The sequence below is a fragment of the Rhinolophus hipposideros genome (genome assembly GCF_964194185.1).
Source record: "Rhinolophus hipposideros genome assembly, chromosome: 23".
NCBI lineage: Eukaryota > Metazoa > Chordata > Mammalia > Chiroptera > Rhinolophidae > Rhinolophus > Rhinolophus hipposideros.
The window spans coordinates 45,358,816-45,374,581 of record NC_138069.1 but is presented as its reverse complement, the minus strand read 5'-3'; the positions used below and the strand labels follow the sequence as shown (position 1 = coordinate 45,374,581).

Here is a 15,766-nt window from a genome sequence, read left to right as displayed (position 1 = left end):
CTCCAAGTAGGGAAGGAGGCACCCACCGGTCCCTGTCTGTCTCCCGGACCCCTCTTCCAGGCCCCCGCCTCTCAGCGCCACTCACTATCAAGCACACACTTGGTGCTGTGGCTCTAAATCCCGAAAGCAGATTCAACAGATTAGAAAGTCTGCTGGCATCTCCTTAAAAAGGGCCTGTTTAAGGCAACTTTCTCACATGGGAAAATAGGGGACAGCGGTACCCGCCTCTGGGGCTGGGAGGGACAGACAAGCAGCTGGGTGCGACCCAGCCCTCTTTGCTGGGATGGGTGACACACAGCTTGTGGGGCCAGGAGACCCCTTGGTCTGGCCCCCCCTGCTGGAGGGGTGGGAGAAGGCAGAGGAAGGAAGAAAAACCGGGAAAAGGCTCAAGGAGAAAGAGCCAGACAAGAAGCACGTGGCACTAACTGCCTGTCCCCAGAAAACTATGACAAAAATGCAATAGCAATGAAGTGGGGGAAGGAATGTTAGTCCCCAGGACAAAGGGTTTTTCCACGGTTATCTGTTCTGGGCTCCGGGATGGCGCAGCTGACGCACGTGTCTGGTACCACAGCCTCCCCACTTGCCCCCCGAGTCTCCTTCAACACCGAGAGACACAGGCTGTGCCAATCCTCGCAGGAGGGAATACTGGGCCCAGAAGGGATGGCTCAAGCCCGACGCCCACAGTGGGCATGAGCCTTAGGGTGCCCCCTCACAACATCTTCCAGAGCCTCAGTACAGAGTACATGCAGACTGCCTGCCTGAGAGAGAAGGGCTCTCACCAACCTGCACAAGTGTGGGTTCCAGTGTGCCACCTACATCTGTGAGCCTCAGTGAGATGGAGACTATGAACATCACAGCCTTATTGGGCCACTGTGAGGACAGAGAACCTCTACAAGGATTCTGTATGTCGCTGATTGAGGTTAAGAGGTGGTGGTGGAGGTGGTGGTGGTGGTGGTGGTGGTGATGATGGTGATAGTTATGGTGATGGTGGTGGTGGTGGTGGTGATGATGGTGATAGTGACGGTGGTGATGGTGATGGTGGTGGTGGTGGTGGTGGTGGTGATGGTGGTGATGGTGGTGGTGGTGGTGATGGTGGTGGTGGTGGTGGTGGTGATGGTGGTGGTGGTGGTGGTGGTGGTGATGGTGGTGGTGATGGTGGTGGTGGTGGTGATGGTGGTGATGGTGGTGGTGGTGGTGGTGGTGGTGGTGATGGTGGTGGTGGTGATGGTGGTGGTGGTGATGGTGGTGATGATGGTGGTGGTGATGGTGATGATGGTGGTGGTGGTGGTGACAGTGACGGTGGTGATGGTGGTGGTGGTGGTGGTGATGGTGACAGTGACGGTGGTGGTGGTGGTGATGGTGGTGGTGGTGATGGTGATGGTGGTGGTGATGGTGGTGGTGACAGTGACGGTGGTGGTGGTGGTGATGGTGACAGTGACGGTGGTGGTGGTGGCGATGGTGATAGTGACGGTGGTGGTGGTGGTGGTGGTGGTGGTGGTGATGGTGGTGGTGATGGTGGTGGTGGTGGTGACGGTGACGGTGGTGACGGTGACGGTGGTGGTGGTGGTGGTGATGGTGGTGGTGGTGATGGTGGTGATGGTGGTGGTGGTGATGGTGGTGGTGGTGGTGGTGATGGTGGTGGTGATGGTGTTGGTGGTGGTGGTGATGGTGGTGGTGGTGGTGGTGGTGATAGTGACGGTGGTGGTGGTGATGGTGATAGTGACAGTGGTGATGGTGGTGGTGGTGGTGGTGGTGATGGTGATAGTGACGGTGGTGATGGTGGTGGTGGTGGTGATGGTGATGGTGGTGATGGTGTTGGTGATGGTGATGATGGTGATAGTAGTGGTGTACTACTTACCAAGTACAATGGAGGACTGAGGGTGGGTCAGCACATACTAATTCCAACCCCAGACTGTCCGTAACACCCACACTCCTAACCAGTTTCACCCTCTCTGGGCCTTGTTTTCTCCATCGGGAGGTGATCAGTCTGGCACCATGTTCTCTGAGTCTTTGATCTGGGCTCCTCCCTCCTCCTGACTTCCCACCACTGCTCTGCCCATGCCATGTCCACCTCAGTCTGGAAGGTTCCTTGTCTGCTTCCTATTGAGAGGCAGGGAGTATCAGCCTCAGAACAACTTCCCCTTTGTCATATGGGGTTAGAGACATCTGCAAACAGGCACTCACTATGGGCCCTGCCCCTGCAAAGAGGTGAACAGGGCCTTCCCGATGCTGCTAGAAATGGCATCTCACGGGTCAGCTCCTTTGCCTGCTCCTGCAGGTCTCCACTTACAAGGAGTGTGGAGGCTCAGAGAGGCTGCTCCTGTCCACTAGGCTGCTGAGTGGTGTGGGGTCAGGGTTAAAGTAGGACGTTCCCAATCCAGAATCGATGCCCACACCATCTGGGAACATGCTCAACATCGTCTCTCCTCCAGAGAGACAGCCGTGTACACCCATGACCACCCTCCATCTTCACTCAGATTAGAAGAGGGGAGGCACAGGGAGCCCTTAACATGTGCCCCAAAGCAGAATTAACAGCAGCCGCTGGGGTGAAAGAGACGTGGGGGGTTCCCAGACGGGGAGCCCACAGGCGGGTGGGTCTGGGCACTGTGGCTCAGGACCCAGGTCCCAAAGGCCTCAGGCCATCGCAGGTAGGTGGGGATCTGGACACCCCACCCGTCCTCTACCACAAGTCCACTCATTCATTCCAAACACCTGGGTCCCACATAAGATTCGGATGAACACAGGGTCCTGAAGCTTCAAAGAAACGAGGGAATATTGGTGGGTGCCCTGAGCAAAGCTCAGCTGGGGCCTGGAGGGGGCGGGGCCAGTCCTGTGACTGGCAGGTGGGTGGGCCATGCCGACTCTGTCCTTCCCCTTGTGCCACAGGGAGAAATGCTGGGAAGGGAAGGGACATTCTGGGAGACCTTCCGGATCAGGCAGGTGGGGACTCCCACAGTCCCATGCAGAGTCCGAGCTACCATCTCAGGGGTGGCCCTGTCCCTGGAGATGCCAGTGGCCTCCCCTCCCCAATCGCCATGTCCCCACGGCATGTTCCAGTTTCATGCTAAGTGGACGATGGCAATTCACTCATCCGTGACATCCAACTGCCCAAGTCACAGCCTCATGCACAAGTGGGAATGTCCTGCAAGACATGCCTTGCCAAGCGGGGGCCGCCAGGCCCTGTGGCCTCCAAGCACAGTCAGCTATTCTTAGGGCATGGGGACCCAGAATTAGCACCAAGGAAGTGCCAGCTGCCGTGGTGGTTTGGGAACTTCCATAAATATAAGGTTCCAGCCACAAAAATCCCACAGCCAAGAAGGGCTCAGTGTGGATGGGGAGAAACTATGGCTTATGCAACATGGGCCAGGTGTGTCCAGAGGAGACAGGAAGTGTGGGTGCTCCCAGGAAGGTACCTCAGGGGGCCCCACCCACATGCACAGACGGACAGTACAGGGGTTGCAGGTTTAAGACAAAGAAAAGAGAGAACATCATTACCACAGGCACCCCCCCTGGGGGGGAGGGACATTCCTGGTGTCCGCGGTGGGCACTCAGTGAAACTTGCCAAGTGCGTGGACGAGGAACTCCTCTCGCATGGAACCAGATGACATAACCGTCCCAAAACTGTGCTGACCTCTCCCTGCATCATGACGGACCAGTCACTCCCGTGGGACCATGGCGGCCCCGGCAGACCCCAGCCCCTCATTCCCGTTGGGAAGCTCCCAGGATGGGCCACAAGGGGCAGGACTCCTCCTCCAGGCTCACAGACCGGACTGAGCTCACAGGGCTGGTCCCACATGGTTCCCCAAGTTTCCGGAGGCCTCCCCACCCCCTGAAGCACAGCTGGCCTCCGAGGAGACAACCAAGCCCCATAGGATACACGGCAGCAAGCTGACACATCCAGGCCCTGGGAGGACCAGTGGGGAGAGGCCACAGGTCCCTGGCAATGCGTTCACCTTAGTCATCTCCCTCCTGGCTCCTGGGATCCCAGACCCCTCAGGAGCCAGCACTGAGCAAACATTGTCAGCAGAGCTCGCCCTGGGGGGTGCCCTCAGCAACATGCCCAGCTGCCCAGTCAGGACCACCTGGCCAGCTCAGCAGAGAGGCTGGCCCACCGTGATCGGGGTGAACGCAGGTGGCCAAAGGGCGTGACTTCCCAGAGGATGGGACACTCGGCAACCAGCAGCCCATGCCCAGTGGTGGAGAGAAGGGACTGGAGGCCTGTGGCCCCATCAGCGTGGCTGCCAGATCCTTGAGTCTGCGGTCCACCCTCCCCCAGCAGCCCAGAGGAAGTGGGTCCAAGTTGACTCAGGCACCCTCTGCTCAGACTGCCGAGGTCTCCTGGCCCACAGGGTGCAGCCCTCCTGGCACAAGACCCTGCCCCTACCCACGCCGGCCTCCCGGCGGATCCACAAGTACTCCAAGCTTGTACCCAGGACCTCTGCTGCTCCCGCTGCCCAAACACGCTTCTGGACAGCTCTGGCTGCTGGCTCCCTGCTGCAAAGCCTGCACTCAAATGCTACCTTGTCATGGAGGGAGGGGTCCTGCGCCTGCTCGGTAACACACAGCCCCTCCCCAGCTCTCACCACCTTTACTCCTCCTCTGCTTCATTTGTCCCCCAGGAATTGTCACAAACAGATTCATGTGAATGGCATTCATGCTCAAAGTAACCTCACGGTCCAGGATGGCAGCTGGAGCTCCAGACATCGTGACACACTCCCCACAGCTAGGAGAGGGGAGGAAGCAAAAGCAGCTTCCCCAGGGGCCGACTGCCCTTAGGAAGCCTCCAGAATCCCTCCAGCACTTCCCACTGTGGCAAAGGCCCTACCCACCAGGCAGGTAGTACTGGTCCCGGCCCGGTGAAACCCCATGCCAGGGCACACTCACCATGAGAATACGGCGGTAGCTGTCACGGTCGATGCCCCAGAGCTTGAGGTCAGTCTTGGCTTTCACAGTGGCCGCCCGTGGGGTGCCATAGATGAGTGCGAGCTCCCCAAAGCTGCCACCTTCGCTGATGCTGGTCACCCACTCTCCGTTCACATACACCTTTGGGGAATAGAATGAGAAACGTCATGGGGCATGTGTGGAGTGACACCAGAAGGGGTCTGCAGGGTGGGGACAACACTGCCAGCGCCTAGGGCCCCGGCTCCCCTGCTCAGGCCCAGCTGGGCGGGACAGTCCATCTCTCAGTCCAGAGGCAGAAGGACCTGTTGTCAGGCCAATGGGGGTGGACATGCTGCCTGGCCTGGTCTTCCACCCTGCTCCTTACGGACTTCAGGTTGGCCTCTTGGGACCTCAGTTTCCCTGACTGCGCCCATGAGTCAGACTGGAGGATGCCATAGGGCACTCTGCACCTCGGCCTCTGTCCCCATCAGCTGCCTGTCCCTCCCCTGCCACTGGGCGCTCCCCCAGCAGCCCCCCACCCCCAGCACGCCTGCTCCACGCCCAAGGCGCCGGGCTGCATGTGTCCCCTCAGGGCCTGTCCACCCACGGACAGCACTCAAGTTCCCTGGGCCCGCAGTCAATGGATGGCCGGCCGGGACAAGGTCCCTTTCAGCCGCGTGGACGACGGCCTGCAGTGCAGTCGCTGTGCACGGACCACGCAGGTCCCTGTCCTGCAAGAATGGTGGAGCCTGTTAGTTACGAAGATTCAGTTACAACAGATCCACACAGCTGGCTTTGTTCCCACTGGGTGTCAATGAGCTTGAAGAATAGCTCCCATTGGCAAAACTGTGCATGTGGGAGAGAATGGATTGCAATGACTCATGGAAGTCATTCTTGTTGAAGTCAATGACTCATTATCTTGGTGACAACTGAGGCACAGAGCTGCCTGTCTGAGGAAAGCATCACACAGATGACAACTCCATAATCTGCACCAGAAGGTGGGAAAACTGGTCGACCAGGAAGCTCCGAGGGAAATGGCGGCGACTGTGTGCAGAGGCAGAGCTGCCTGGGGCGACCACCCTTAAGACCTCGGCCAGCTGGGGAGCCTGCCACCCCCCAGGACCCCGCTGAGCGCAGAGCCCCCCAGTCCTGCCCCCGGCCTCACCGGTCACCCCCACCTGGCCCGACCGTGGAGGGGAGCCAGACAGCTGGGTATACGGGAGAAGAAACGCCAGCGTCCACACAACAAGGCCCTGAAGAAGTGAGAAGACACTGTCCTGTCTGCCCCCGAGGCAGGGCCTGCGTCCTCGCTTTGCCATGGACAGAAGGACACTGCAGAGCCAGCCATCGGGATTTTAGGGGTGAAGGGACGGCAGACAACACCCAGAACCTCTGTCTCATTTTCTGAAAGGGGGCTCAGAGCCCTTGGGGAGGGGGCAGTGATGACTCGTTATCAGCCTCAGTCACCAGGCCCCACTGGCTGGCACAGTGGCTCCCGTCTCAGCTGGCCCTCCCACTCTTATGTTTGTGTCAAATCCTGACTGTGGAGCTATAACTCGCAAACGTTAACGTGAGTCCTGAGTGTGCAGCTCGGTGAGTTTTTCTGCCACTCAGATGAAGGCTTCCAGGTCCTGGGGACTCCTGGTGTCCCTGGCAGGGGCAGGTCCCGAGGTTCCGCGTGTGTCGCGCGGAATCACACAGCACACCCTCCACTGCTCAGAGCGTCTGTGGGCCGCTGTGTCCCGTCCATTCCATCTCACAATGGTCTGGCCCATGCCTGAAGGGCTGTTCTGGTTTCAGGCTGTGACACAGAATGCCGCCATGAACACTCCGTGTGGGGCTTATCTGCCCTCATCTCTCACGGGGAAATGCCTAAGGGTGGCATTTGCTGCTTCACTGGGTACACACAGGTTTTCTAAACACACTTTTCTAAGGGTTGTACCAAACAGCCCTCCCGCCAGCACCCATGGAGGCCTCGCGACGAGGGGCTCAAGGGACCATGAGTCTGAGGTTGGGGGAGCTTTGCTTGACACAGGGTATCTGGGGAGGACTGGCTGGCCTCTCCCCGTTGCATTTTAGGGGACCAAGGAAGCCACTGCCTCGAATGGCTGCCAGGTGGGGCCAGGACCACCCATCAGCCGCTAACGGCCACAGGGACCCAGGGGACAGAGGTGTCTCAGAGCCAACCCGTGGTGGCTGCACCCCAACTTTCCTAGGGTACATCTCCAAAAAAGGGGCAGTGCAGCTGGTGCTGCAGGGTGGGATGGAGGGGCCCTGGGCCCAGAGCGCACAGACCTGGAGGCTGCTGGGACCCCTTCTTCCCCAGAAGTCCAAGGCCTCCAAAGCGTCAGAGGAAACCATTGTGCGAGCCGAGGACAGGCCCCACAGAGCACAAAGGGCCATCCTTCTGGGGACACTGGCCTCTGTCAGCAGGGCTGGCGCAGTGCTGGGCCCCACCCCAGCTGGCATGCAAAGGGGCTACTTCTGCTTTGTTTCGTTTTTTTTGTTTTTTCTTCTTCTTTTGAAAGAAAAATGGTGGAAGGCCCTGCTCGGCTACATTTACGATCCCAGCAGTGACTGGTTTCTCTCACCCGGACATTCTGCGTTCATTCATTCGTTCATCCATTCACGCAGCACCGCCAGTGTGTGCTGAGTGCCCCAGCGTCCTGACTGCTCGGCTCAGCAGTGGGAGGCAGGCGGGTTACAATTCACGGGGATGTACTGACCAGCGGGACACAGGCTGCAGGCAAATCATCACACAACGCGTTCTCATCATAGACACGCTAGGGGCCTCAAGGAGAATGGGGCAGAGGGTTCAGGGGGCCACAACACAGATAGCCATGCAAAGGTCTGGGAAAAGAGTTTGAGGCAGAAGGGCAGGACGTGCACAGGCCCTGAGACAGGACCGAATTTGGAGGGTCCTGGATACAGCAAGACCAAGACAGAGAGAGACGCCGGTGGCGTAGGGGTTGCAGAGAATGGACGGGCTTGCATATCCTCCCGGAGGCCGTGGCAGGTCCAGTGGGGCGACATCACTGCTTTATATCTGTGATGCCCGCTCGGGGACAGTGTGTGGACAGCAGCCTGGGGCAGCTGGCCTCCAAGTGCCGTCTGGGCCAGCGGCACCTGCAAACCTGTGGGTGTCGGACTCCGGGGATGAGCCCAGTGACCAGAGTTTTAACAGGTGATTCTGTCCTAGGCTCAGACTGCACAAGGTCTGACTGGGCTTAGGATGGAGGTGGACACAGTGAGGCACTGGAGGCACAGGAACCTGCTAGTAAAATCCCACAAATTGGATCACAAGCAGCACTGGGTTTCCGTCAACATGGGACTTTACATGCAGAACCGAGCTGAGCACGTGGCCCACCTGGCCGTGCCACCTGGCCGTGCCCACCAGACAAGCAGCTGGGGCCACCAGAAGGTGGGGAAGCTGCCAGGAGAGGCTGGGGTGCCCAGGGTGAGGGCCTGACCTGCTGCCTCGCTCTGCTGCCTGCCCCCACCCTGGGGCATTTCAGTTTAACACTGGGCTCCACAGAAACGGAAAAGGGGTGGAAATAACCGGATGAGCGGGTGCAAACACCAGGCCCGTCACCCACTGGAGGCAGACGTGGTCGCGTGACCTCAGTCCTTCCCCAGCTCCCGCCTGCAGTTCCAATGCAACCCAGGCTGGCCTGTCACAGCCTTGGCGAGGAAGCCACTCAAGGGTGCCGCCCGGATGCTGCTTTCGCTTTCACAGATGCTGAGGAAAAGCTAACGGCCCGCCTCCTCCCGCCTTCCCAGGCTCCCGCCACACAGAGCGAGAAGGTCTGTGCAGGTGATTGGGCACCTGGGCCCGGGAAGGTGGGCTTCCTCCTGTGCCCTGGGGGGCACCCTTGGGAAGCTCTGGCCACGTCTACCTGCTCCCTCTCTCCTGCTCCTCCTTGTATGTGAACCCCTCAAGGGCCTTTAGCCCAAACCCCAGAGGGTTGATTTGTTTGGTTTCTGCCTGAAGTGCCATCGCTAGCAGACAACCCTCCCAAAGCTCCTGTCGGGTACCCAGGCCACGTGGGTGCTGTCTCCCTTCTTGGGTAGCAGATGGCCAGCCAGACTCCCAAGCAGAACCCAAATCCATCAAGCTCAGGGCCTTCCTCCTGGCCCACCCCCGGAAACCCCATTGCACACTGAGGCCACACAAGGCGGGATTTCATCGGGACCCTGATCTCAGTCTATAGGAAAGGCAGGGCCAGAAAGCGCCAAGATGCTGTACAAAACTTGACAGCCAATTCTGGGTCACGGCCACTCGGTGCTCAATTAACTGAGCGGCTAATGAACAGAGAATGTCCTGAAAGCAGGGAGGACATGTCTGCACCCCATGTTCACGGCCACCAGAGATGCCCGATGCCCATCAACAGGTGATGGCCAAACACAGTGGGGACCATCGCATATGGGACACTGCTCAGCCTTAAAGGGAGGACACTGACGCCTGCTACAGCGTGGACGGCCCCTGAGGACACTTCACTGATGAAACCCGCCAGTCACAAAGGACACACTGTGTGATGCCACTGACATGAGGACCTAGGGGTCACGTTCACAGAGACAGAGAGTAGGAGCGTGGGGGAGGGGCTGGGAAAGGGGAGAGTGTCCGTTTGGGAAGATGGAAAAGTTCTGGAGATGATGGCGGTGAAGGCTGCACAACTACATGAACATACCTAATGCCACTAAACTGGACACTTAAAAATGGTTAACATAGTAAGTTTTATGTCATGTGTATTTTGTCAATGGGGAAAAAACAGAACACCCGGCAAATGCTGACTAACTGCTGACCGACCCATGCAGCCACGTGGCCTGTCCCCGCTCACTCCCACCTCTGGAGGCTTCAAGGCTCTCCTCCCAGACATCTCCGCGGGGGCGGGAGCCTGGGCTGGGTGGACTCCCACACACACAAAGGCCTGAAAGGACGAGGCCTCAAAGGAACTACTTCCTGAGCCGGTGGAGAGGCAGCCGAGTGTCCTTGTAAGTAGAAATGCTATGTTCCACGAATAAAACAAATTGGACGATATTTTTATACTTAGAAAAATGGATTATAGCTCTTGGCAACACATATACCGTGGCAGGCACTTTCGCTGTCTCGCTGGAAAACCATAATTTAAACTGAACCTGGTGCTTTTGGCATTTGGTCACCTGGCTGCCCCTCCAGGGAGCCTCTGGTCAGAGGGCAGCATCCATCCGGCAGAGGGAAGGGGTTCTCGGGACGCCCACCTCACACCCACCCTGCAAAAGGCCAGCGTGGGGTCCTCGGAGGGGAACCTGCCTGGGGGGCTTCGGGCCCTGGGGGGCAGGGGTGCAGAGGGCAGGGTGTCCCCTCTGCTCCCAGGCCTCAGGAGACTGGGTGACTCCAGCTGCATTGCCACCCTCAGACCTCGCAGTGCTAGAGTGCTGGCTGCCTGTGGTGCGGCCAGGACATTCCCCTGCCCCCTGGAAGGCAGTTTACAGAAACGAGCAAACAAAATGCAGCGCGGGTCAGAGAAGCTGCTGCAATTTCACAGCCGGGAGCAGTAATAACAGTAATTATTGTAAAATACATCCCCATAACTCGCCCCAGGAGCCAACGTGCCACTTTCTTCAGATTCCTGACTGAGCGTCTTTGATTCCTTTAAATGTGGCCTCACCCACACTGCCCGCCCGCCCTGCATGTTTGCCTGTACTCGGCTGCCCCCCACATCACAGGACTGTTCCCCCACTCGGCTCCCTCACAACCACCAGCCCTGCCTGGAAAAGCTGATGAGGTTGATAAAGCTGTGCGGCCTCAACGGGCATCGCGGAATGGCCCCACAAGTCACTGTCTCGTCCCATCGGGGGCCTGACTGTCCCAAATTCGAGACTGCAGCCAGGAAGTGGGGGTCTGCCCGTGGTGTGCAGACAGCCTGGCTCTTATGGGCTGGGATCCAGGAAGCGTCTTAAAGGTGTCTTTGCACCTGAACTGCGGAGGCTGGGGCTGGGGGCCCTGGACCTGCCAAGACAATGTATTTGGGGAACTCCCGGTTAGGAGAAGGTGGCCTTTTTCCCTTCACAAAACTGCCTCCATGTGCCCCCCCCCACCCGGTCTGGAGAGAAGCCGGTTACAACACTTGGGGCATCACAAGACAGTGGGTATTGGGGGGTGGGTGGGGTTGTTGGCTGACAGGCCTGAACCTGCCCCTCACCTCAGGCAACGCCGAGCAGCGGGGGGCCCAGAACCACAGCGCCCACACCTCAGCTCCAGGCCGACTCATGGGACTCTTCCCTCGGGCACCAGTGGTCCGCTGTGGGCCAACAGGGATGGGGTGGACGCCCCACCTCTCACGCCCCTCAGGGGCCGCATGCTGAGGGGGCAGCCACCATCATCTGCAGCCGTGACACTTGGGGCTTCCCGCCGTGCACTGGAAAGGGTGTCTCCATGGTGCATGTGCAGGAGATGACAAGATAGGTGTGGGGTCTGCTGAGGAGGAGGGCGTGGAGAGCAGACAGGAGGTGGTGACAGTGAATGAGGGGGGCAAAGGGCCGATTAACTGTATCCACAGAGCCCTCCACCCCGGCCCCACGCTTGGCACTGTGAGCTCACCTCCCCCCGTCTGAGCTCCGCACTGACTTCCTATGAGGGCACAGAAACACTGAGACTCAGCTGAGAGCCGCGTGCAGGTACCAGCCGTAGGTGAGCAGGCCTGAGCTCTCAGGCCCAAAGGCTCTCAGGTGTTGGGCCCTTGTGCTGTCTTCCCACACGGGCTGGAGGGACAGCTCATGAGACCCCGGTGTGGGGCCCTCAGGCTCCTTGAAAGAAAAGGCAAAGAATTTTGGGCAAAGCATTTGCATGCCCCCATCTGCTCACTTAGGGTTTAGCGTGTGGGCTTCTGAACTCACTGGGGTTGTTTCCACTCTCACATCTGCCCCAAACTCTGAGATACAAGATGGCCTGTGGAATTTAACTGGAAGATTCCTGTGACTTCAGTGAGCACTGGGAAGGGAAGCACGTTCCAGGGGGAGCAGAAGCAGCAGCTAAGCTCCCACGTGGGGCTCCTGCAGTGTGGGGGAGGGTCTGGCCCCGTGTGGTCAGCAAGGCAGCAGGAGAGGCGAGTGGGGGGTGGCACTGCCTGATGGGGGAGCCTGGCCTTGGCAGGGTGTTGAAGGAGGTGTAGGGGTTTGAAGGCACAGCAGGAATAAGAGTGGGGGAGGGTAAAGGCCTAGAGGCAAGATACTCACTTGTGAACTTCCTTCTTATTGGCCATGTTCCCCCTGCCTGCCTTCCGGGTATTCTGAGGGCTGTGCAAGGGCCCAGCCCGTAGTAAATACTCAACAAACGTGTGAGCAAGAACTAAAGGAAGGGGATGGGATCAGAGCGAGAGTTTGGAGACTCGTGATGGGCAAGAGCAAGGTGGAGAGAAACTGAACAGTGAGAGCTGGGACAGGTGCCAGGACTGGGTCTGAACCAGGAACGAGCCCCCCAGACACCTCCATGGGCTGGCTCTACCCCTCGGCATCTCTGAAACCAGCGGCCAGAGCCAAGGACGAGGCCCAGCTGGGACGAGGCGGCATCTGTGTCTGTCTTCTCTGTTTCCTGGGCTGGTGTTTTTTTAACCCAAAGTGAAGCCAGCAGGAGCTGACTGTGTGGGCTGGCAGCTTGAGCCCAGGTCAGAACGGCACCCGCCCTCTAGGGTTCCCTCCTCCACACACTTCCTCTGGGGCCTTTGGCTCCAGCCTCATTTTCCTTCTTTGGTGGGACACAGAAGGCCAGCCCTGCCCCAGACACCAAGGTCTGCCCCGGACGCCTGGTTCAGGGACGAGCTCAGGACGGACAGAATTCCTGACTGTCCATCTGAGCGATGGTGGGCCCTCGAACACTGCGTGTGACCTCGCTTTGAGACCCCAGCGGTGAGTCATTTCCTGTGCCACCTGCTCCGGAAGCTGGGAGCCGCCTGCCCGCTTCCCAGAACCCAGCAATGGGAGATGCAGACAGGCGAGATGAATGAGGCTGTGCCCCCCAGAATAGCTCAACTGAACCGGAGGCCAAACCCTGAAATAACTTGGCTGGGACAGCCCAGCTGGGGCGGCCTCAGCAGACAGCAGTGGGAGCCAGCGGAGGCCCCACCTCGAGGGGCCCGGGCTGTGATGGAGGAGGAGGGCGTGGAGCCCACCACGTGGCCTATTCCTCATGGTGGTGTCTCAGGCCCAGGGGTGAATGGGGGCCAGCATGGGACGCGGCGCAGTGTGGGGACTTGCAGATATGACCTACTGCGTGCCAGCACCGTGGACACCAAAATGCTGGGGCAGGCTCAGTCCCTGCCCTCGGGGGCTTCCAGTGCGCATGGGGACTGGCCTTAAACAAACAGTCACATGAAAGTGCAGACCAGAAAGAGAGCTGAGTCCTGGAAGGAGGCATTCACAGAGAAACCACGAGCTCAAAGGCACGTGCCGACACCCCAAGCTGAGGAAACAAGTGTAAGGGGACTGGCAAGAGAAGCAGGAGCTGCCGTGAGCCAAGGGCTGGGGTTCCCGGCAGCGGCCACGGTGCCAGGCGCCCGGAGCCGAGAGACGGCTTGGCACCCAGGCCCTTCCTTGCAATCACACTGCAGGGCTGTACCTGATTCCAAGAGAAACCCACTGGAGGGCTCACGCCAGAACCGGGCACACTGTGGGTGTGGACAGTGGCCTGCGAGCCGAGGGGATGCCCACAGCCAGGCCGGTGGGGAGTGGGGGGGGCGACCCAGGCAGTAGGTGATGGAAGGAGGTGCAGTTCCGCAGAAGTGTGGGTCCCTAACCCTTGAGACAGGTTCGAATGAGTAAACAGAGCAAGGCAGAGTGGAAACAGAAGAAAGCAACAGCCTATGAGGCCGTCGGTGCCGGCCGAGCACCCAAGAATGCTGGACACAAGGCCACATAACTCCAGTCAAGCCAGTACCTTGGGGTCTGTAAGCACTGAACCCCACCTGCTTTAAAAAGTGTTACCCGCCAATGTGGCTGAGGAAGCGGGGCAGCCTGGTCAAAGGGACGGTCCCAGCCGCCTGCGACCCCCGCCAGCAAGCAGCTGCTTCAGACTGCTTCCATGTTTTCATGTTATCTTTTATGAAAAGTAGCACCTTTCTGGGTTAAAAGATTAGAAATGCACCACTCAAAAAGCTTTGCTAGGCCTGAGCTTCAAAACTGGACACGGACCAACCCACCACCGAGATGCTATTTTCTAAAACCAGTTGAGAGATACTTACATCTACTTCTCCTTGATCGATTACATAGAAGTTATCCCCTTCATCCCCTGTAACGAAAGGATATAGTTGCAGCACTTTTGTTTGTCTTGGAAACAATCTTTGCAACATTGCCGTATAAACCACTGTCAAGCAACACTGGGTCTCGTCTCCTTTTTGACATTCTTTAAATAGAAACTGTTTATGTTTCAGGTGCACACGAGGGTGGGTGCACACGCGGGGAGAGGAGGAGGCAGGCCCGCCAAGCGGCACATCAGCTCCTCACGTGGTTGCCCACGTTTCGTGGGACGACTGCCCCTCACCGCCCTCTCACAGCTCATTCCCAGTGTTCAACACAGGTCATCAACTGGTATTTACTTGTTAAGCGGAGTGTTCTTAAGTTTCATTAGTGACTTTTCCCAAAGACAGACGAGAGTCTCCCATTAATAATCTTTTAAGCAAATAGCCCAGCTGTTCCCCACAGTTTGGGCTCAGAGGACATGAGGAACGTACCTTGCTGTATAACTGTCTCCCCAGCGATGTGAGTGACGGGGAACATGGCATCGAATATGTCACTGGAAAAGAAGACACAGCGAGTGTGGGCACGGCAGTGGCCCCGGCGATGGGCCCCCTCCCTCCCCTCCCATGGGCCTCAGCCCTGTTTAAAGCAAGTCATGCTCTGGGATGTGCACCCATCCCAGGAAGTTAGAAGGAAGAAATAAAAGCCCCTCCTAAGCCTGCTGCCCAGATGAGGGTGCCCAGCCCCGGGCACATGGCGTTGCCAGCCCTTGCTCTGCCGGGACAAGAATCGCATACACGCTGCTTTGGACTTCACTTAGATAATAACGTGATGAGAGCCTGTGGGCACTTCTCATACCAGCACCTGTAATTGTGCTGGGTATGCTGTCAGTCCTTACGGTGTCTCCTGCCCCCCTCACCCTCCCCAGGGAAATACTTTCGGTCAAAGGTGCCTTGAGACCCTAGAGGCAGAAACGACATTCGAGGTCGCAGCCTCTGCGTCAGAAATCAGAGTGTGACCTGCTGACTCCACGAGCCACACAGCTTGGTGAGACTGGCATACTGGGCAGCCCAGTTATGTCATCTCCTAAATTTAGTTGTGAAATGGACCCTCCATCCAGGATGCGAAGGGGAGTGAGGAGGAGATGTGTGCCTGAGCTGGCACACGGGAAAGTGTGTGCACGTCTAGGACCCTTCTTCACGGCGGGACTGCAGCCAGGACACAGAGTCAGGGGTCGGAGTCCCCATCCCAAATGCAATGACACCTCGGAGGCTGCGCCCACTCAGGGGGACACAGCTCCCCAAAAGAGAAGCATGCAGCAGGCAGCAGGTAGGAAACGTGCCCCAAGTACAGGGTGGCCTGCTCCCATCCTGCCTGGCTAGTTCAAAGGGGGGTTCTCTATCGCTTCTGGGCCTTATGGCTAAGATCAAGTGTAAAAGGGGGGTTCTTTGAAGCCTCTGGTCACACTGAGCCTCCAGGAAGCAAACCAAACTCAGAACCAAACAGTCCTGTGCCCCTGTTTCCAGGGCCCAAAAAACATAAGTCATTCTTAAAATAGTAGCTGTCTTCTCTCTATTTAAGAAACATTTCTCTCCAAGGAGCACAGCACCCCAGGGGGGCAGTGGTGGTAGGGCCTTCGGGGAGGTTTCTGGGAGTCCCTCCCAGGCCCCCTTCT

At 58.3% G+C, this 15,766-nt stretch overlaps 1 protein-coding gene across 5 annotated transcripts in view; it reads right to left on the bottom strand.

Moving 5' to 3' along the window:
- PRKAR1B (protein kinase cAMP-dependent type I regulatory subunit beta) overlaps positions 1–15,766 on the bottom strand; it is a 78,783-nt gene that overhangs the window by 22,682 nt on the left and 40,335 nt on the right. For 3 of the 5 annotated variants that reach the window (XM_081036055.1, XM_081036057.1, XM_081036056.1), the window contains exons 5-7: positions 14,586–14,647; positions 14,097–14,143; positions 4,885–5,043 (exon numbers count right to left, since the gene is read on the bottom strand). In XM_081036055.1, coding sequence (XP_080892181.1) covers positions 4,885–5,043; positions 14,097–14,143; positions 14,586–14,647 — 268 coding nt within the window. Of the gene's footprint in view, positions 1–3,257; positions 3,638–4,884; positions 5,044–14,096; positions 14,144–14,585; positions 14,648–15,766 lie in introns of those variants that run through there. The other 2 variants (XM_081036058.1, XM_081036059.1) reach the window with 1 other exon arrangement.